This window comes from Ovis canadensis, chromosome X, assembly GCF_042477335.2.
Source record: "Ovis canadensis isolate MfBH-ARS-UI-01 breed Bighorn chromosome X, ARS-UI_OviCan_v2, whole genome shotgun sequence".
Classification (NCBI taxonomy): Eukaryota; Metazoa; Chordata; class Mammalia; order Artiodactyla; family Bovidae; genus Ovis; species Ovis canadensis.
The window spans coordinates 77948640-77972709 of record NC_091727.1 but is presented as its reverse complement, the minus strand read 5'-3'; the positions used below and the strand labels follow the sequence as shown (position 1 = coordinate 77972709).

The 24070-nt window shown below is 36.9% G+C and overlaps 1 protein-coding gene across 1 annotated transcript in view; it reads left to right on the top strand.

The window, feature by feature from the left end:
* The window catches only part of SATL1 (spermidine/spermine N1-acetyl transferase like 1), a 29264-nt gene extending 5633 nt beyond the window's left edge, over positions 1-23631 (top strand). The window contains exons 3-6 of the mRNA XM_070291196.1: positions 21112-21192; positions 21849-21950; positions 22554-22594; positions 23461-23631. Of these exons, the coding sequence (XP_070147297.1) occupies positions 21112-21192; positions 21849-21950; positions 22554-22594; positions 23461-23631 (395 nt within the window). The remainder of the gene's footprint in view (positions 1-21111; positions 21193-21848; positions 21951-22553; positions 22595-23460) is intronic.
* The last annotated feature ends 439 nt before the right edge of the window (positions 23632-24070 follow it).

Genomic DNA, 24070 nt, shown 5'->3' with positions numbered 1-24070 from the left:
TAACAATATACAGCCTTGAGGTACTCCTTTCCCAATTTGGAACCTGTCTGTTTTTCCATGTTTGGTTCTAACTGTTGTTTCTTGACCTGCATACAGATTCCTCAGGTGGTAGGTAAAGTGGTCTTGTATTCCCATCTCTTGAAGAATTTTCCACAGTTTGTTATGGTCTACACAGTCAAAGGCTTTGGCATAATCAATTAAGCAGAAGTAGATGTTTTTCTGGGACTCTCTTGCCTTTTTGATGATCCAAAGGATGTTGACAATTTGATCTCTGGTTCCTCTGCCTTTTCTAAATCAAGCTTGAACATCTGGAAGTTTGTGGTTCATGTACTGTTGAAGCCTGACTTGGAGAATTTTGAGCATCACTTTGCTAGTGTGTGAAATGAGTGCAATAGTGCATTATTTTGAACATTCTTTTGCATTGCCCTTCTTTGGGATAGAATGAAAATTGACCTTTTCCAGTCCTGTGGCCACAGCTGAGTTTTCCAGATTTGCTGGCATATTGAGTGCAGCACTTTCACAGCATCATCTTTTAGGATTTGAAATAGCTCAAGTGGAAATTCATCACCCCCACTAGTTTTGTTCATTGTGATCCTTCCTAAAGCCTATTTGACTTTGCTTTCCAGGATGTCTGGCTCTAGGTGAGTGATCACACCATTGTGGTTATCTGGGTCATGAAGATCTTTTCTGTATAGTTCTTCTTCCCCCTTTTAATATCTTTAATATCTTTATTAATATCTTTAATATCTTTTTAATATCTTAATATCTTTTTAATATCTGTTAGGTTCATGCCATTTCTATCCTTTATTTTGGCCATCTTTTCATGAAATGTACCCTTGGTATCTCTGATTTTCTTGAAGAGATCTCTAGTCTTTCCCATTTTATTGTTTTCCTCTGTTTCTTTGCAATGATCACTAAGGAAGGCTCTATCTCTCCTTGCTTTTCTTTGGAACTCTGCATTCAAATGTGTATATCTTTCCTTTACTGCAGTCCATGGGGTTGCAAAGAGTTGGACACAACTGAGCAACTGACCTGACTGACTGACACTTTTGGAGTTTTAATTCTGAGTACAGAAGAAATATTTGGTCCTGATACAAACATTTTATTTACTTTAAGACTTCCCTAAAATATGTATTTCTTTCAGTTTATTTTTGAGTAATGCAAAGAGTAATTTACTGTTTTCCATATAAGGTAATACACATAGAACACTTGCTTTATTATCATTTATAATTATAGAAAACAGGAATAATGAAATAATGTATTCATGCAAAAGAGCTATGTTATTGCTAAATGGCAATACAAAGCAATGATATAAGGTAACTTACATTATGGCATTGGAGAAGGAAAAGGCAACCCACTCCAGTACTCTTGTCTAGAAAATCCCATGGACGGAAGAGCCTGGTGTCCATGGGGTCTCAAAGAGTCGGACACGACTGAGCGACTTCACTTTCACTTTCACATTATAGCATGGGCTGAAAAAATTCAGTGACAATTCAGTTTTTTTTTAAAGTATCAGTTTTTCTGATATTTGCCAACAGAATATGGAGGAAATTAAGATAATTAGATCACACAACGTTAAAGCTATAAGATGCTTTGTTTACAAATGGTGAAAATGAGTTTTCAGATAAGTTAATGCCTTCACTCAAATCACATAGTTTAGATTGGGGTTATTGCTTCTCGGCCTTTTGGCTAAGATCAAGTGTAGATTGGGGTTAATGAGAAATAATATTTCTTTGTTTTCATACCTGATAGTATGAATAATAATAATAAATACATTTGCATAGTGCTGCAAAGTTTAAAAAATACTTTCAGATGCACTTCTTTGATCCTCAAAACCATCTTTAAGGTAAGGCAAATATTATCCTCAATTTATAGATGAAAAAGCAGGTGGTGGTGGAGGGAGGGCTCAAAGAGATTATCTAACCTCTAAATTTACATAATCAGTAAAGATGTAGAACTGAGACTAGTCTTTTGGCTCTAAATCACACAATAAATCAATAAAATGTATAGGAATCTGAATCAGCAAGTTAGTAACAAAAATTCACTCACTTTTAGATTTATTATTTTCCTCTCAAATATCTCACTAAAGAATTATAAATGGTAGACTTTGAGGAAGTTCAGTTGATAAAATACTCTGAGGTAGTTCAGTTTATAAAATACTCTGAGTCAGTTTTCCAATGTTTCAAAGTAATTTTGAACTTTAACTACAATGAATAAGTTTCATATAATGGTATATATCAGCTTAACAAAAACAGCAGAGTGAAATCTGTAATAAGCTGGATAAAGGGTCATTGGATATTTATCCATCGTTAGATATTTCAACTTCTGAAGGTTTGCTCAAGTCTTGGGCAACTTATGAGGTACCTAGCCCTGTATTAGGCGTTCTAAGGGCTACAGAACTCAAATGGTTGCTGATCCTTGAGAATTCAATATCCTGATTGAGCTGTCCAAATCAGTAAGTATAAGACAATTATATGAAAAGCAAGTACAAGAGTGGTGCAGTTTATAAATGCTAAAGGAATTCACAGAAAAGATCAGAAGACCAGAGTAGCAGAAAGATGTCTCATTATGCTGAGAGTAGTAATATTGAATAGAGGTTATAAGCATACATTTTGGGAATAAGTTACCTAAATTTAAATCCCAGTTTTACCATTACTAACTGGGTGTCCTTGGGCAAGTTACTTAACCTCTCCGGTGCTTCAGAGTCTTCACTTGTAAAACAGGGATAAAGATATTACCTATGTCATAGGATTATTGGGAATATCAAATGACTTATTTTTTGTAACGTTCAGAACAATTCCAGATACCAAATATATGTGAATAAGACATAAAATAATGAGTGACCTGAATACATGGTAGGGTATACTAGAGGGTAAAGCTTGAAGCTAAGGAAACGAGATGAGAAGCTCCTTCATTAATCCAGGCTGAAATGATGTGGGATGGGAAGGATGTGACAGAAAATTCAGAGGGATGATGGGCACATTTGGTGATGGATTGGAGATAATGAAGGGGAAGGAGAGCCTGAAATATAAAATGGTCATGAATTGATCCTTATGTTAATGCTTGGGAAGCCAGGTTAATACTGGGACCTTTGAAATCATTTATAGCTTTCTGGATCTCTCTCTCTCTCTCTCTCTCTCTCTCTCTCTCTCTCTCTCTCTCTCTCTCTCTCTCTCTCTCTCTCTGTGTGTGTGTGTGTGTATGTATGTATGCGTTCGCTCATGCTAAGTCATTTTAGTTGTGTGTTTTGTGAACCCATGAACTGTAGCCCGCCAGGCTCCTCTATCCGTGGGATTCTCCAGGCAAGAATATTGAAGTGGATTGTCCTGCCCTCCTCCAGGGGATCAGCCCATCCTAGCGGTCAAACCCAGGTCTCTTACATCTCCTGCATTGGCAGGAGGGCTCTTTACCACTAGCACCACCTGGGAAGCCATATATATATATATATATATATATATATATATACCCTGAAGAGATTTTTTTAGACCAGGAGCGACATGGGATTACAATGAGTGAAGCATACTTAAACCTCCTGAACTACATCATGGGTCAAGCAATTCTTTCCCTTCAGAGTTCACTAAGAACCTTGCATAGGCAGTTCACAATTTTTGAAAAATTCACACATTTAGATTTAAGGCATTGCTTAGCAATGGCGAGGTCTTCAATGAAATGATTCAAGAATGAATTGACTGGACTGTGGAAGGACAGTTTTATTATTGTAAGCTTCATGACATGGACATTGAAAAGAAAACTTACAGTTGGCCATTAGAAAGATTTTAAAAGTACTTGAACATACAAACAAGGTTTTTTTTTTTTTTCCTACAAGATATATTCACACACTTACGATTTTTCATCTGAAATCTGTACATGGCATGTTCAGTTCAGTTCAGTTCAGTTACTCAGCCATGTCCGACTCTTTGCGACCCCATGAATTGCAGCATGCCAGGCCTCACTGTCCATCACCAACTCCCGGAGTTCACTCAAACTCACGTCCATTGAGTCAGTGATGCCATCCAGCCATCTCATCCTCTGTTGTCCCCTTTTCCTCCTGCCCCCAATCCGTCCCAGCATCAGAGTCTTTTCCAATGAGTCAACTCTTCGCATGAGGTGGCCAAAGTACTGGAGTTTCAGCTTTAGCATCATTCCTTCCAAAAAACACCCAGGACTGATCTCCTTTAGAATGGAGTGGTTAGATCTCCTTGCAGTCCATGGGACTCAAGAGTCTTCTCCAACACCACAGTTCAAAAGCATCAATTCTTTGGCGCTCAACTTTCTTCAGAGTCCAACTCTCACATCCATACATGACTACTGGAAAAACCATAGCCTTGCATGTTACATTCCTATAAATGTTTGGTTAAGCAAATTCATCTGGCTCATTACAGATTGACTTTGAGATAAGTTCTCAGATGTGCAGAGTTCAGAAGTGTTCATTTACCATTTATATAAATCAGTGAGCACTTCTCCATTCTTTTTTTTTTTTCCTCTCCCCTACATGCACACACACAAACTTTTCTGTTTTTCTACCTTCAAACGGAAGGGAGAAAATTCATGCTTCAGATTAAAGCAATGCAGGGTTCTTTTGGCTTTTGCCTTTGCTTTTTTGTCTGAACACTTACTCAGTTTCTTTCCAAGGAAGACACCTACTTTTCTACATTAAAGGAAAACCCAACAAATTATTTGGTTACCCTGTTCTGCTCTCTCATAGTACCCTTTGCTTCTTCTTCACAGCATGTATCACACTTTTCCCTCTAGACAGATAGATATAATTTAATGTTTGTCTCCCCCAATGACAATGTTGTCTTTGCGCACCAGTGTATTCCCAGTACATAAAGTGATGTCTGGCAGACAGGTGCTCAGTACCTATTTGTTTAATGAACAAAGTGGAGAAGAAAGCTGGCATTTATTTAACACTTAGCCTCATGCTAGACACATTCACATAAATTCACATTTATACTTTATAAAACTTTTGTGAGGAAGGAATTATTAGCACATTTTTAAGAGGATGAAAGTCGGAGAGATTGTATAACTCTCCTAATATCACAGCATTATTAGCTAGCAGTGCCAGGATTCAAACTGAGGAGGCTTTGAATTCAAAGCTAGTGCTCTCACTCTACCACGTTGCTTCTTCTTTTATTGTAAATTGAGATATAATTGATATACAACATTGTGTTATATACACACACACACACACACACACATATATATATATATATATATATATATATATATATATATGATTACTACAGGAGCATTAGCTGACACCTCTCTCATGTCACATAATTATTTCTTCTTTGTGTTGAGAACAGTTAAGATCTAGTCTCAGTGGGAGAGGGCAAGGGTGGGATGGTTTGGTTTGGGAGAATGGCATTGAAACATGTATATTATCATATGTGAAATGGATTGCCAGTCCAGGTTTGATGCATGATACAGGGTGCTCAGAGCTGGTGCACTGGGATGACCCAGAGGGATGGGATGGGGAGGAAGGTGGGAGGGGGGTTCAGGATGGGGAACACATGTACACCCGTGGTGGATTCATGTCAATGTACGGCAAAACCATTGCAATATTGTAAAGTAATTAGCCTCTGAAAAATAAATAAATAAATTAATTTTTTAAAAAAGATCTAGTTTCTTAGCAACTTTAAATTGTATAACAGTTTTGTTGTCTATAATCACTATGTTGTGCCTTAGATTTCCAGAATTTATTTACTTACTAGTTGCAAATTTTTACCCTTAAACAACATCTCCCCAGGTCCTCCATTCCCCAGCCCTTTACTACATTACTTCAATCTATGTTTACTGTGACTTCTCTATTGACTCAATGATGTAAAGGATGTACCAAGGAGCGATATTTAAAAGAAACAGAAGGTAGGAATAAGACAAATATTAGAAGCTAAATATTTTCACTTCAATTCCAAATATCTAAATATCACAGAGAAAGTTGGATTACAAACAACTATACAAATTCATTTTTGTAAAGTAATATATTGATAAATTGGGATATCAACAGCACACCCCTGAAGTTTTTAAAACATATTTTATTTGGGGTATTTTAAAATTTAATAGGTAATATGTATACAAATAATAAATGCTGAACATGGTATAGAAAAAAATGGAACCTTCCTACAACATTGGTGGGAATGCAAACTGTTGCAGCCACTATGGAGAACAGTATGGAGGTTCCTTAAAAAAAATGAGAAAAAAAGAACTACCATATGACTCAGCAATGCCACTCCTGGGCTTATATTCAGAGAAAACCATAATTCAAAAAGATACATGCACCCCAATGTTCATAGCAGTGCTATTCATAATAGCCAAGATATGGAAGCAACTTAAGGTTCTATCAAGAGATGAATGGGTAAAGAAGATGTGGTACATATATACAATGGAATATTACTTAGCCATAAAAAGAATGAAATAATTCCATTTGCAACATCATGGATGGACCTAAAGATCATACTAAGTGAAGTATACCAGACAAAGAAATACAAGTACATGATATTGCTAAATATGTGGAATCTATAAATACAAATGAACTTATTTAAAAAACAGAAACAGACTCACATAGACATAGAAACAAACTTATAGTTACCAAAGGGAAGGAGAGATGAATTAGGAGTAGGGATTAATAGATATGTACTACTATATATAAACCAGATAAACAACAAGGATTTACTGTATAGTAAATCTATACAGTGAACTCTATTCAGTATATTTTAATAACCTTTAATGGAAAAGAATATGAGAAAGAATATGTATATATATTTATAACTGAATCACTTTGCTGTATACCTGAAACTAACACAATATTGTAAGTCAACAATGTGCTATGCTCAGATCACTCAGTCGTGTCTGATTCTTTGTGACCTTTTGGACTGTAGCCCGCCAGGCTCCTCTATCCATGGGATTTTTCAGGTAAGAATACTGGAGTAGGTTGTTATTTCCTCCTCCATGGGATCTTCCTGATCCAGGGATCAAACCCATGTCTCCTGTGTCTCCTGCATTGCAGGCAGATTCTTTATCACTGAGCCATCAATAAAAAGGTAATATGTACTCCTATTTGAAAAAATAAAACAATACAGAAGTATATAAAGTAAAGCCCCAAATCACCTTAACCTCCCTCCCAATCCCACTTTCCGGCTGTAACCAGATTTAATAATTTGATGTGTTGTGAACATGCCTTTTGGTTTCTGAAAAATTATCTACAATTTCCATTAAAAGGCTGTTATGAAACTCACAATTGGCAGTTATTATGACAGTGAACCAGGTGTTGGTAAATGTTTTGCGTTTAGTGTGTTTTTTCTCAGAGCATGTCTTTGTAATAATTTACATGCAGGGTTCAAAGGGCCATGCAGATTTCATATGGTTCTTCCTACTTAAGGAAGCCTTTTCTTTTCCTTTTTCTTCCCTTCATATAGTCACTCACATATTTATTTGTTCCAATATGTATTGAGTGTCTACAATATGTCTGGCACTAGGAATATAATCATGAACAAGACAGACACAGTCCCTGGTCTCCTTACAGGTTAAAGGGAAGAACCCCAAATGGAAGAGACAAATACACAATTTTAACTCAAGGTGATGAGTAGTGTGACAGAATGTGCCTCTTAAACTTTAGCGCATGGCAAAGTCATTTGGGATTCTGGCCAAATTGCAGTCTGGTCCTACACCAGACCCACTAAATCTGGAGAGTGAATACTAGGAATTTGTATTTTAATAAGCTCCCAGGTGGCTCCAACTGGAGTATTTTATTTTGGCGACATATAGAGGCAGAAGGAGAGCAATGGGGAGTATGCATATGGGAGTAAGTTTATTTAAAGGGAGTTAAGACTTCTGCAAACAGTATGTCTAAACTGAGACCTGAACAATGAGTCAGGACTAACTAGGCAATTGCAATTGGGGGGTGGGGAGGTGGAGAGAGACTTGCCTGAATGTGAGAGGGAGAGGGCCTACACTCAGGAAATGAAAGAAGCTCAATATGGCTAAAGAGTACAGTTTGAGGTGGGTAGGTAAATGGCAGGTGCATAAGAAAGCCTTTGGAAAGAGTAGTTTGAGGTGGCAACCAAGGCTAGTATCGCAGGAATTGTTAACATTTAGGGGAAGTGAGGAGGAGGTGAAGAAGACTAACAGGCCATTCAATTAGTTTCTGTCATGTCTTTGTCATATACTTTTCCCCACTTATACATATATCATTTTCTCTCTAAACATAAAAATAATCCATTACATTTTTACTCTCATACATTTTTTCTTTCAAATGGACTGTCACAACAAATCTATGAGATACGTTGGGTAGATATTATTATTTCCATTTTACTCATGAGAAAACTATGGCTCATAGAAGTTAAATTTCTTAAGGCCTCAAAGTTACTAAGAAGCACAAAACTGATCCATGATTTAGATTTTTTAATGTTTGTTGTGATCTGTTTTGGGGTATGTTGTTTGATGTTCTTACACTCTCTATTCCCCTATTTGACGGTTTTTTGAATTCTGACTTTATCCTCCAAAATTCTATATGTTCCAGCCATCTCAAAGCCATTACACTGCTAGTGATGATGGCACAGGTTCCAACAACTTAAGTAAGATCTACTCTTTTTCACCCCTCTCTATATGGATAACTTTTATTTATTTATTTATTTATTTTTGTAACAAGCTTGTAGAAGAAAAGGAATATGTTGACATTATAGTACATGTTGCAAAATCAGCAGCACCTTGTGAGTACTTATTAAGTAAGTACACTATTCATAGTAATAGCCTTTTCTATAACAGTTCAAGATACTATAGAAGAGTTTATTGCTATGATTTTCAGTTTCAAAGTTCAAATAAAGCAGAATGCTTTCATAAAACACCATTGACATAAACTCAGTTTCTGGAAATGTGCTTCCTTTAACTTTCAAAGTGTTGGTTGCTTAGTCATGTCCGACTCTTTGAGACCCCATGGACTGTAGTCTGCCAGGCTCCTCTGTCCATGGAATTCTCCAGGCAAGAATACTGTAGCAGGTAGCCATTTCCTTCTCCAGGGGATCTTTCTGACCCAGGGATCAAACCCAGGTCTCCCGCATTGCAGGTGGATTCTTTACCACTTGAGCCACCAAAGTAGTCCTATAACTTTGCTTCCTTCTATTTGCATATTTCTTACTAACTCCAAAGAGAACTGAATTCTCAGGTTCATCAATTTTGTTATTTTCTTTGGTCTACTTTCATTTCAAAGTTATGTTCTTAAGACCTTCCAACTTTACTTTTCACTTTCTCCAAGAATACTACTTCTTCATTAGAGCTGGAGAAAGATTGTTGTTATTTCTCTTTTGGAGTTGGGATTCCTCTTAAACTGGGGACATTTCAGAAAGACAATAACTAAGTGGCTAAAGGTTAATAAGATTAGTGTTCCCTATAATTAATGGGGAAATAATTTAAAATTTCTCTGGGGCCACATCTGTAGTATCAGTCACTTGCCTCTACCACACTCTGGAGGGAGAAACTTTCCCAGAGAGCTAGTGCAGGAATAGGAATAAGACTAGAAAAGACCAGAAAAGTAAGATTATAATAATATTTAGTTGGGTTATAAAGTAGTGTAAAAGGAGGACTCTTTGAAGTGAAAAAAGCAAGATTTAAATTACATTAAATCTCTTAATTTTAATTAGTTACATTAAATTAATGTGGGGAAGGGGGGCGGTCCTAAGATGGTGGAGGAATAGGAGAGACCATTTTCTCTCCCACAAATTCATCGAAAGATCATTTGAATGCTGAGAAAATTCCACAAAACAACTTCTGAATGCTGGCAGAGGACACCAGGCACCCAGAAAGGCAGCCCATTGTCTTTGAAAGGAGGTAGGACAAAATATAAAAGATAAAAATAAAGACAAAAGAGTTAGGGATGGAGACCCATCCAGGGGAGGGAGTCATAAAAAAGGTTTCCAAACACGAGGAAACAGGCAGGTTTGTGGGGAGTTTTGGAATCTCAGAGGGCAACATAACTGGGAGGAAAAATAAATAAATAAAACCCAGAGATTGCATGGCTAATAGCAACTCCCAGAGGAGAAGTAGCCCAGACTCTTGCATTCACCACCAGCAAGTGGGAGCTGAACATAGAGGCCCGGGCTGCATTGCTTAGGGGAGGGACCTGGCCTGAGTACCCTGAGGACAATCTGAGGGAGCTAACATGAGACAGCAACCCAAACTGGGATAGCCAGAGAGAGAGAGAGAGAGGAGAGAGAGAGAAAACTTTTCCATGAAAAGCTCTAACCTAAGGCACTGCCAGGCCCACTCACAGAACAAAGGATTGAGCAAATATCAAAGGAGAGCTAGCTGGCTGAGGACCGGCCCATTCCCTGTCAGAAGCAAGGAGGCAGGCAGGCGACAGCCAGAGCTGGAAAGGGGCATCATCTACCACACTGCAAGCAGGCTTCTGGTTTCTAAACAAGTCTTTCTTGGATTCTGGACGGTTGACATCCACCAGGAGGGTCACAGCCAGTGATCAGCTCCCCAGAGGAGACACACCAGACACCCAATGCGCACCCAGGAAACCAAGCGGCTAGGACAGGGGAGGTGATAAGATGCACTGCCCCACTTGAGATTGTGCTCGCCAAGCACCTGGTCACTTGAGCAGCTAGGACCTGGGAAGGACACAAAACACAGGCCCAACCAAGTCTGCACATTCATGGAATACCCGAGAACCTGAACCTGAGCAGCTTAGACCTGGAAAGTGCAACCCAGGGCCTGCTTTAGACAGTTCCCCTGCAGAGCAACCTGGAGCCTGAGCAATGTAGACTGGGAAAGCATATACGCCTTCAGCAGGGGCAAACCCAGTGTGGCCGAGACACTGCAAGCACTCCCCACACATGCCAGTGATATTGGTTTTCAGTGTTCCTCCCTCCCCACAGCACAACTAAACAAGTGAGGCAAATAAGTGACCACATTTGTCCTTTTGTGTCAGGGCAGAAATTAGACACTGATGAGACTTGCAAACAGAAGAAGCCAAAATAAATAGAGAGAACTGCTTTGGAAGTGACAGGTGCAACAGATTAAAACCTGGTAGTCAGCACCAACTACATTGGAAGGGGCCAATAGACCTTGAGAAATATAAGCTGGATCAAGGAACTATCTGAAACTGTACTGACTCCACACTGCCCTCAAGAGCTCCGAGAAATTCCTAGATATATCTTTACTATTATCATTTCTTTTAATTAAAATTTTTTTTTGAAAAATTTAAGTCCTTTATCATTCCTTTAATTTTCATTTTTATAACCTACGATTACCTTGCAAAAAAAAGACCCTGTTTTTAAAGAAAATTCCATAAATATTTTTTTTAGTTTTTTAAAAATATTGTTTTTTTTTTTTTTTTTTTCTTTTTGAGAGTCTAACCTCTAGATTTTTAATCTTTCCTTTTGGGTATTTGTTATCAATTCTGTACCTTTGAGAATCTAACCTTCAGTACCCATTTTTACTTGGGAGTGTGATTATTGGCTTGATTGCCCTGTCCCCATTTTGATACTCCTTTTTATCCCCTAGGTCACCTCTATTGCCTCCATCCCCCTTCTCATCTCTACCCAACTCTGTGAATCTCTTTGTGCATTCCGGGCTGTGGAGAAAACTTACGGAACTAATTACTGGCTAGACCTGTCTCTCTCCTTTTGACCCCACCTCTTCTCCTCCTGGTCACCTCTATCTCCTTCCTCCCTTTTCTCTTCTCTGTGTAACTCCATAAAACTCTCTGGGGGTTCCAGGCTGTGGAGAGAACATAGGGATTTGATTACTGGCTAGATTGCTCTCTCCCCTTTTGACTCTCCCTCTTCTCCACCTGGTAATCTCTATCTCCCTCATCCCTCTTCTCTTCTCCATGTAACTCAGCGAATCTTTCTGGGTGTCCCTCACTGTGGAGAAACTTTTCTCCATTAACCTAGATATTTTATCAGAGGTGCTGTATGGATGGAGAAATCTTATACTATAAGAATAAGACTGAAAACTAGAGGCAAGAGGCTTAAATCCAAAACCTGAGAACACCAGAGAACTCCTGACTAGAGGGAACATTAATTGATAAGAGCTCATTCAAAAGCCTCCATGCCTACACTGAAACCAAGCACACCCAACAGCCAACAGTTCTGGAGGAAGATATACCATGCAAATTCTCCAGCAACACAGGAACATAGCCCTGAGCTTTAATATACAGGCTGCCCAAAGTCACTCCAAACCCACTGACATCTCAAAACACACTACTGGACACTTCATTGCACCCCAGAGAGAAGAAATCCAGCTCCACTTACCAGAACACGACGCAAGCTTCCCTAACCAGGAAACCTTGACAAGCCACTTGTCCAACCCCACCCACAGGGAGGAACCTCCACAATAAAGAAGAACCACAAACTGCCAGAATACAGAAAGACCATCCCAAACACAGCAATATAAACAAGGTGAAAAGGCAAAGAAATATTCAGCAGGTAAAGGAACATGATAAATGCCCACCAAACCAAACAAAAGAGGAGGAGATAGGGAGTTTCCCTGAAAAATAATTCAGAATAATGATAGTAAAAATGATCCGAAATCTTGAAAATAATATGGAGTTACAGATAAATAGCCTGGAGACAAGGATTGAGAAGATGCAGGAAATGTTTAACAAGGACCTAGAAGAAATAAAAAAGAGTCAATATATAATGAATAATGCAGCAAATGAGATAAAAAAACACTCCGGAGGGAACTAACAGTAGAATAATGGAGGCAGAAGATAAGATAAGTGAGGTAGAAGATAGAATGGTGGAAATAAATGAAGCAAAGAGGAAAAAAAAGAATTAAAAGAAATGAGGACAACCTCAGAGGCCTCTGGGACAATGTCAAATGCCCCAACATTTCAATAATAGGAGTCCCAGAAGAAGAAGACAAAAAGGAAGGCCATGAGAAAATACTTGAGGAGATAATAGTTGAAAACTTCCCTAAATAGCCTCCCAAGTCCAAGAAACCCAGAGAGTCCCAAACAGGATAAACCCAAGGGAAAACACCCCAAGACACATATTAATTACATTAATAAAAATCAAACACAAAGAACAAATATTAAAAGCAGCAAAGGAAAAACAACAAATAACAAACAAGGGGGTTCCCATAAGGATAACAGCTGATCTTTCAATAGAAACTCTTCAGGCCAGAAGGGAATGGCAGGATATACTTAAAGTGATGAAAGAAAATAACCTACAGCCCAGATTACTGTACCAAGCAAAGATCTCATTCAAATATGAAGGAGAAATCAAAAGCTTTACAGACAAGCAAAAGGTGAGAGAATTCAGCACCCCTATACCAGCTCTCCAACAAATGCTCAAGGATCTTCTCTAGACAGGAAACACAGAAAAGGTTCATAAACTCGAACCCAAAACAACAAAGTAAATGGTAATTGGATCATAGTTATCAATAATTACCTTAAATGTAAACAGGTTGAGTGCCCCAACCAAAAGACAAAGACTGGCTGAATGGATAGCAAGACACCTATATATGCTGTCTAAAAGAGACCCATCTCAAACCTAGGGACACATACAGACTGAAAGTGAAGGTCTGGAAAAGGAAATTTCATGCAAATGAAGACCAAAAGAAAGCAGGAGCAGCAATACTCATATCAGATAAAAAATACTTTGAAATAAAGGCTGTGAAAAGAGACAAAGAAGGACACTACATTATGATCAAAGGATCAACCCAAGAAGATATAGCAATTATAAACATATATGCACCCAACATAGGAGCACTGCAATATGTAAGGCAAATGGTAACAAGTATGAAAAGGGAAATTAATAGTAACACAATAAGAATGGGAGACTTCTTAGTGTAACCCCACTCACACCTATGGATAGATCAAATAAACAGAAAATTAACAAGGAAAAGCAAACGTTAAGTGATACAATGGACCAGTTAAACTAATTGATATCTATAGGACGTTTCACCCCAAAACAAGGAATTTCACCTTTTTCTCAAGTGCACAAGGAACCTTCTCCAGGCTAGATCACATCCTGGGCCATAAATCTAGCCTTGGTAAATTTAAAAAATTGATACCATTCCAAGCATCTTTTCTGACCACAATGCAGTAAGATTAGATGTCAACTACAGGAAAAAAAAAGCTATTAAAAATTCCAACATATGGAGGCTAAACAATACGCTTCTGAATAACCAACAAATCATGGAAGAAATCAACCCTGTATGCAAGACAGCAAAAGAGATGCAGATGTACAGAACAGACTTTTTGACTCTGTGGGAGAGGGAGAGGGTGGGATGATTTGGGAGAATGGCATTGAAACATGTATAATATCATATAAGAAATTAATCGCCAGTCTAGGTTCGATGCAGGACACAGGATGCTTGGGGTTGGTGCACTGGGATAACCCAGAGGGATGGTATGGGGAGGGAGGTGGGAGGGGGGTTCAGGAGTGGGAACTTATGTACACCTGTGGTGGATTCATGTTGATATATGGCAAAACCAATACAGTATTGTAAAGTAAAAAAAAAAAAAAAAAAAGAAAAAAGAAAAAAAGAAAGAAAGAAAGAAATCAAAATATGCACAGAAATGAATGAAAATGAAAACAAAACAACCCAAAACCTATGGGACTCAGTAAAAGCAGTGCTAAGGAGAAGGTTCATAGCAATACAAGCTTATCTCAAGAAACAAACAGAAAATTCAAATAAATAACAACTCTACACATAAAGCAACTAGAAAAGGAAGAAATGAAGAACCCAAGGGTTAGTAGAAGGAAAGAAATAAAAAAAAATTAGAGCAGAAATAAATGCAAAAGATACAAAAGAGACCATAGCAAAAATCAACAAAGCTAAAAGCTGCTTTTTTAGAAGATTAACAAAGCATTACCCAGACTCATCAAGAAACAAAGGAAGAAGAAACAAATCAACAAAATTAGAAATGAAAACTGAGAAATCACAACAGACAACAGAGAAATACAAAGATCATAAGAGACTACTATCAGCATCTATATGCCAATAAAATGGACAACTTGGAAGAAATGGACAAATTCTTAGAAAAGTATAACTAACATCAATTGGAGGAACTGCAGCAAATGTCAAAAGCTAGGAAAAATTCAAGAATATGTACATATTTCTGCATCTGTTTGTGTCATATTTGATTTCTTTCATCAGTGTTTTACAGTTTTCTATATATAGGTCTTTTTTTGGGGTACATTTATTCCTAAGTATTTTATTCTTTTGTTGATGTTATTATATACAGGTTACACAGTACCGAATTCTGAAAGATGTGATTGATATAAGCTTAACAAATCTGAGCTACTTATCTGAGTTACAGAATGGAGACTTGAAGTGCTAATGAGACCATTCAAAGATTCTAGCCAAAGAATTCAACTATAAGAAAATTGTATTTATTTACAGTTTACTGTTTTTGAAGACTAGTGAGATTTCTTTAATAATTTTTAACTCTTTAAAAAGTGAAAGCTCATTGTGTAGATATTTCCTTTTTTATAATAGAGCAAATATCAAGAGAAAAATGTATTTCTTTTGTGGGTAGTTGGTAGTTTCTTTCTTTCTTTTTTTTTTTTTTTGCTTTAGATTCTATAGTGTTTAGTAATTTGTAAGCTTAAAGTACAGTAAACTAAATTACAGCTCTTTGGCCTCAGAATTTTCAGTAGCAGAATTGCTTTGATTAGCTAAGATGAAACTTTTATTAGAAACTTTAAATTGGTGATATTAGAGTATATGGTGGTGGTTTAGTCTCTAAGTCATGTCTGACTCTTACGACCCCATGGACTATAACCTGCAAGGTTCTTCTGTCCATGGGATTCTCAAGGCAAAAGTACTGGAGTGGGTTGCCATTGCTTTCTCCAGGGGATCTTCCCAACAGAGGAATCAAACCCTGGTCTCCTGCATTGCAGGCAGATACTTTACCACTGAGCTATGATCACAATAAACTGTGGAAAATTCTGAAAGAGATGGGAATACCAGACCACTTGACCTGCCTCTTGAGAAATCTGTATGCAGGTCAGGAAGCAACAGTTAGAACTGGGCATGGAACAACAGACTGGTTCCAAGTAGGAAAAGGAATACGTCAAGGCTGTATATTGTCACCCTGCTTATTTAACTTATATGCAGAGTACATCATGAGAAATGCTGGACTGGAAGCAACACAAGGTGGAATCAAAATTGCTGGGAGAAATATCAATTATCTCAGATATGCAGATGACACCACCCTTATGGCAGAAAGTGAAGAGGAACTAAAAAGCCTCTTGATGAAAGTGAAAGAGGAGAGTGAAAAAGTTGGCTTAAAGCTCACCATTCAGAAAATGAAGATCATGGAATCTGGTCCCATCACTTCACGGGAAATAGATGAGGAAACAGTGGGAACAGTGTCAGACTTTCTTTTTTTGGGCTCCAAAATCACTGCAGCTGGTGACTGCAGCCATGAAATTAAAAGATGCTTACCCCTTGGAAGAAAAGTTATGACCAACCTAGATAGCATATTGAAAAGCAGAGACATTACTTTGCCGACTAAGGTCTGTCTAGTCAAGGCTATGGTTTTTTCAGTAGTCATGTATGGATGTGAGAATTGGGCTGTGAGGAAGGCTGAGCACCAAAGAACTGATGCTTTTGAACTGTGGTGTTGGAGAAGACTCTTGAGAGTCCCTTGGACTGCAAGGAGATCCAACCAGTCCGTTCTGAAGGAGATCAGTCCTGGGATTTCTTTGGAAGGAATGATGCTAAAGCTGAAACTCCAGTACTTTGGCCACCTCATGCGAAGAGTTGACTCATTGGAAAAGACTGTGATGCTGGGAGGGATTGGAGGCAGGAGGAGAAGGGGACGACCAAGGATGAGATGGCTGGATGGCATCACTGACTCGATGGACGTGAATCTGAGTGAACTCCGGGAGTTGGTGATGGACAGGGAGGCCTGGCGTGCTGCCATTCATGGGGTAGCAAAGAGTCGGACACGACTGAGCGACTGAACTGAACTGATAAAAAGGCTTATGTCATCAGAAAATAAGGGCTTCCCAGGTGGTGTTAGTGATAAAGAACTTGCCTGCCAATGCAGGAAACATGAGATGATCCTTTGGAAAAAGACATGGCAAACCACTCCAGTATTCTTGTGTGGATAGAGATCATTTTACCTCTTCATTTCTAATTAGGATGGTTTTTATTTCTTTTTCTTGTATAATATCTCTAGCTATAACTTCCAGTACAATGTTGAACAGCAATGTTGAGAGTGGGCATCCTGTCTGTTGCCTTTTCTGTAACAATTGAAATGGTCCTATGCTCTTTTCCCCCCTTTGTTCTGTTAACATGATTGATTTCCTTATATTGAACCATCCTTTCATTCCTAAGATGAATCACACTTGGTCATAGTGAATGATCCTATTAATATGCTGTTGGGTTCAATTTGCTGTTAATATTTTGTTGAGTAGTTTTGCATCTGTATTAACAAGGGATATTGGTCTTTACTTTTCTTGTGATGTCTTTCTCTGTATTTGGTATCAGAATTATGGTGACTTCATAAAATGAGTTAGAAAAAGTTCCCTCCTCTTCAATTTTTGGGGAAGTTTGAGAAGGTTTGGTGTTAATTCTTTAAATGTTTGGTAGAATTCCCCAGTGAAACCATCTGGTGGTCCCTGACTCTTCTTTGTTGGGAGATTTTTTATTATCATTATTGATTCAAATTCTTGTTATAGGGCTGTTTAGATTTTATTTCTTCTTGAATTCATAAGTTTCATGGAATCTGTTCATTTCTTTTTGGCTATCTAATTTGTTGGTATACAATTCACAGTACTTATAATCCTTTTTATCTCTGTAATGTCAGTGGATTTTAATTACTTGCCATCTTTTTTTTTTTTTCTCTTTGTCAGTCTACCTATAAATTTGTTCACCTTTTCAAATAACCAATTTTTGGTTCCATTGATTTTCTTATTGCATTTCTATCTTCTATTTTGCTTAATCTCCTTTCTAATCTTTATTGCCTTCTTTCTGCTAGTTCTGGTTCCTAAGGTGTTAGATTAAGTTATTGCTTGAGGTCTTTCTTTTCTTTTCTTTTTTTAATGTTGGCATTTCTAACTATAAGTTCCCCTCTATCACTTTTTTCACTGAATCTCATAAGTTTTATATTTTGTGTTTTCCTTCTCATTCATCTCTTTTTTCTAATTTTTCTTTTTGCTTGTACTTTGAGCCATTAGTTGTTTGAGTGCATTATTTAATTTCCACATAGTTGTGAATTTCCTAGTTTCCCTCTGTTGATTTCTAGTTTCAATCTATTGTGATTGGAAAAGATACTCTGTATGGTTTTGATCTTCCAAAATGTATTAACACTTGCTTTTTGGCCTAACATGTGGTCTATCCTAGAGAAAGTTCAAGAAAAATGTGTGTATGTTTTTGGGTGGGGTGTACTACTTCTGTTAGGGGTCCAGTTGTTCTATAGTTTTGTTCATGTAATCTATAAATATTAATGCATTTATCATTGTTCAGGTTGTTCAGTACATTATTGAAATTGATGTCATGAAGTTCCCTACTATTATTTTAGAGCAGTCTCTATCTTCAATTCTGTCAATATTTGCTTCATATATTTGGGAGCTCTGATGTTTGGTGCATAAATGTTTATAAATGTTATATCTTCTTGCTGAATTGAACTTTCTATCACTATTTAATATCCTTCTCTCCTGTAACGTTTTTCTACTTAAAGTCTATTTTGTGTTATATTAGTACAGCCATTCCAACTTTGTTTTGGTTACTATTTGCATGAAATGTCTTTTTCCATCATTTCACTATCAACCTTCTTGTGTTTATTAAAATTGTTTTTCTTTAAAAAATATTTTAATTGGTGGATAATTACTTTACAATATTGTGATGGCTTATGCCATATAGCAACATGAATCAGCCATAGGCATATATACGACCCCTCCCTCTTGAATCTCTCTCCCTCCTCCCTCCCCACCCCATCCCTCCAGGGTATCACAAAGCACCAGCTTTGGGTTCCCTGCATAGAGCTTATTATACAGAGTGAAGTTAGTCAGAAAGGCAAATGTTGCATATTAATGCATATATATGGAATCTAGAAATTTATTTTTAATTGGACGATAATTGCTTTACAATGTTGTGTTGATTTCTGCCATAAAAAAACAGCAATCAATACTATATATTCTTGTTTTTTTAAATCTAGAGTCTCTTATAAGGGTTTCCCTGGCGGCCCAGTTGGTAAAGAGTCTGCCTGCATTATGGGAGAGTTGGGTTCGATCACTGAGTCGGGAACATCCCCTGGAGAAGGAAATGGCAACCCACTCCAGTATTCTTGTCTGGAGAATTCCATGGACAGAGGAGCCTGGTGGGCTACAGTCCATGGGGCCACAAAGAGTTGGACTTCACCTTTTTAATAGTTAGTCTCTTTTAGCTAGCATTTAGTTGGATCATGCTTTTTTTAAACCCGTTTGCTAATCTGTCTTTTGATTAAGGCATTTAATCCACTTATATTTAAAGTAATTACTGACAAGGAGGGGCTTCTGACATTTTCCCAATTGTTTTCTATATAGTTTTTGGTCCTTCATATCCACATTTCTACCTTCTTTTTATTTTTTCAGTAAAATGTTTTGATTCTTTTCTCATTTCCTTAGGTATATATTCTATAGATATTTTCTTTGATGTTATCACAGGGATTATATTTATTAGGTTGACCAAAAATATTTGTTCAGGTTTTATGGAAAAACCCAAATGATCTTTTGGCCAACTCAATAACATCTAAAAGTTGTAATAGTAAAACTGGTATTTATATTAGCTTAATGTCAATAGTGTGCAAAAACTCTTCCCTTATATATATCCATTCTCCCTTTTTAAGTTATTGATGTCACAGATTACATCTTCATACATTGTGTGCCCAAGAACAAACATTAATGACCAATTTTATGCACTTGTCTTTTAAATAATGTAGAAAATAAAAACTAGAACTATAAATAAATTTGAGGTAACACTAGTTTTTTATAATTGCCCATATATTTACCTTTAACTAGGCACCATTATCTTTATTTCTTAATAGGGCTTTGAGTTATTACCTATTTTCCTTCCATTTCAACCTGAAGGACTCCTGAAAGACTCTATTTCATGCAGGGTAAGCCTACTGATAATGAATTTCCTCAGCTTCTTCTTCGTCTTCTTTTTTTTTTTTTTTTTTTTTGAGTTTGGGGGGGAACTGGGGATATCTTAATTTCTCCCTCATTTTTGAAGGACTTTTTGGTGGATATAGAATTCTTGGTTAAGTTTCTGCACTCTTCCTCTCCTCCCCTGTCCTCTGTACTGGTTGCCAAGGTTTCTGATGAGAAATCAGATGATAATCCTATTGAGGATCCATTGTATGTGACAAGTTATTTCTGCCTTGCTGCTTTCAAGATTTTCTCTTTAATTATGTGTTTTGGTATTGATCTTTTGGGGCTTATACTACTTGGAGTTTGTTGAACTTGGATTTGTGAAATGATGTATTGCATCCAATTTGGGACGTTTTCAGTCATTATTCAAATATTCTTTTTTCCTTACCTTCTCTCTTCTTCTGAGAGTCCCATAATACATATGTTGGTCTGCTTGATGGTGTTCCACAGATACCTTAGGCTTTTTACTTTTCTTCATCTATTTTTGTTCCTCAGACTTGATAATTTTAATTATCCTATTTTTAAGTTCACTGATTCTTTCTTCATCTTGCTTAGAAATTTGGATTTTGAACCCCTGCAGGGCACTTTTATTATACTTTTCAGCTTCAGAATTTTTTGGTGGGGATTATTTTTCATAATTTATATTTCTTTATTTCTACTTTGTTTTTACATCTTTTTCCTTTGTGCATGTCTCCTTTTAGCTCTTTGAGTACATTTAAGACAGTTGTTTAAAAGTGTTTGTTGATGATCGAGTGGGTGGGGGTAGTTGGAAGACACTAATAGTCTGATGGCTGAATTTCACCAAAATTTACTGCAATTTATCAGTCAAGCTGTCCTTTGTAAGCTGCAAGTACAGGTATTAAAATAAACTCTAGTTCCAAAATATTCACTTCAGGCAGTTTATGCCTGTACAATTGTTGTACAGGTGAAGAAAGGAATTCTGGCATTGCCAACTCCACTATCTTCCTTCTCTTTACTCTAAACTTTCTAATATATTTTATGTGAATTGATATTTCAGATTTACTCAGGGACGGCTTTGGGGACAAGCCCCTTTTCTACTGTCTGATTGCAGAAGTACACAATCATCAAAAACCATCAGGTAAAATAAACCTCCATTTTTCAGTTTAATCAAGAGTATATTTTCTCTACCCTGAAAACAAAGTACAGTTTGATAGCATACAGTTACTCTTAAGCCAAGGAGATAAGTTTAAGTACATAAACTAAGTCTTGCTTTCTGAAAGAGAAAACGTGTGGTATGCATTTATGTTGGACTTCCCAGGTGGCACTAGTGGTAAAGAACCAGGCTGCCAATGCATGAGACATGAGAAATGGGTTCAATTCCTGGGTTAGGAAGATCCCCTGGAGAAGGATATGGCAACCCACTCCAGTATTCTTGCCTGGAGAATCCCATGGACAGAGGAGCCTGGTGGGCTACTGTCCATGGGGTCACAAAGAGTCGGACAAAACTGAAGTGACTTAGCAGACAGCACACATGCATTTATATTTGTATATGCATAGAAAAAAATTAGGAAGAATATACTTCACACTGTTAAAAGATGGGTTAGCTCTTAAATGTTGTATTATAAGGACTTAAACCTTTCTTATTATACATTTCTGTATTATTTAAAATTTTGTCCAGCAAGCTTTTATTACTTATTAGATAAAAATAAACACAAAGATATTCCATTTTGGAGGAAAGAACATTGTAAGATTCAATGTATTAACTTCTTTATACCCTCTCTTTCCTCTTCCTAGGTAAAGTGACTGTTGGATTTGCCATGTACTACTTTACATACGACCCCTGGATTGGCAAGTTACTTTACCTAGAGGACTTCTATGTCATACAAGCTTACCAAAGTCAGGTAACACATAGTATTACTTATATTTTAAAAATTAAAATGGTATATTTTAAGGAGTTTTAGTATAAATATGGTATTTAAATTAGTTTATGTAACTAATTTCTATTTCATGAGACTGATCACTATCCTAGTTACCCTTGCATATGATGTGGTGAAGACTCAATTACAGATTAGAAAAGATTTATTAGTTCCCATCAAGGCTGGAATAAGCCAAGTTATCAAAGCTATACTTTTATCTTTTTTTTGTTTGTTTGTTTTCTTTTTTTAAAGCTATTTTGTTTAATCTCTAAAACATGAATTTACATTTTGTGTTGATTTGTCTAAAATGAATAAGAAATATATTCCGTGATAAGACGATAGTGACAAGGACTCATTTCCTCTTCACTGATCTTTAAAATAAATCCAAAGTCTTTTCCATTACCTTTGGAACCACATTCCAATTCGGAAAAAGAAATATGAAAAGCATTCATGAGCTGAATTTCAACAAAAGCTATTATAAATATGTAACAACCAGATAACAGTGTTTAAATTAAAGCAAACACATTATTAAGTGGAATTTTTCAACTTATGTTTTTTTCATTTTGTATTATCTACTTAAAAGGTCTAGGTATTGGAGCTGAAATGCTGAAGAGGCTAAGTCAGGCATACATTACAGTTAGTATTGTTATTCTATATGTTATCCTTTTCTTCATCAAATGTTATTATTTAACATTGCATAAATTAGATACTTTAACATTGGAACATAATCTCAAAATATACTTAATTTTTTATTCCAATTAAACTGGTTTTCGAATTAGATATTCATATAGGTCTTATTTGACTTATGTTTAAAAGCTGATATAATCCACAACCACGTTATATATCTTTTTGCTACAAAGCAGAAGCAAGCAAAAGGGAGATTAGAAGGCAATTTACCCATAAAACGTGTCCACAGTATGAATATGCTGCTGCTCCTGCTAAGTCGCTTCAGTTGTGTCCGACTCTGTGTGACCCCATAGAGGGCAGCCCAGCAGGCTCCCCTGTCCCTGGGATTCTCCAGGCAAGAACACTGGAGTGGGCTGCCATTTCCTTCTCCAATGCATGAAAGTGAAAAGTGAAAGTGAAGTCACTCAGTCATGTCCGACTCTTAGCGATTCAATGGACTGCAGCTTACCAGGCTCCTCGATCCATGGAATTTTCCAGGCAAGAGTACTGGAGTGGGTTGCCATATCCTTGCCACAGTATAAAAAGATTCCTTTTCATTTTGGAAATACATATAGGTAAACTTTTGCTGTGGAATAAAGAAAAAAGCTGAATTTGTTTTGAACTTCTAAAGAAAGGGTTTTAAAACTCAACAGTACTTTTTTTTCTTTTTAAAGTTTTAGAGAACTCCAAGTGATAACTATTGCATTATTATTTGGCAGTATTTTACACACACACAGTGCCTTGCATATAGTAGATCTTCCATAAAATAAATGTGATAATGAAGATTATGTTTTCAAATAAAAGTAATGGCTGTTTTTAAACAGATAGCCATCAGAAGCCAGTGTAACTGCATGCACTTTCTTGCCGTCATTTGGAACCAGGCTTCTATCGACTACTACACTCGTCGAGGGGCTTTAGACCTTTATTCTGAGGAGGGCTGGCATCTGTTCAGGTTTAACAGAGAAGAACTCATGGACATGGCAGGGGAAGAGTGAAAGGTGACTTATCACTTGTCCCAATATAGGCTCCAACATCTGAATGTCGTCTGAATCCAACAGCAGTTTGACTGTCGTATAATACAGCAAGTGAACAAACTCTGGCTTCAGCAGATCTTTGAAACAGATTTTGTAGATATAACATGCCATTATCTGAATTAACATACTAATGTTTAGTAGCAGAGCTGATAACCCAAAAGATAAGCTAATTCAAAAATAACTTATACTAGGCTTTAGGATATTTATTTTTTTACTTACTATATCCTATGAAACTTCAAATATTTATATTTTCATATTGTAACACATCTGAAATTTGGATAAGTATTATGATCAACTGGCAGCACTTTTCCCTTAGGGGTCTTGGATTTGATGAAATATTGTACATTTGGTCACAAACAGATCTGAGGCAAAGAAAAAAAAGTATAAAATACTAAAGCTA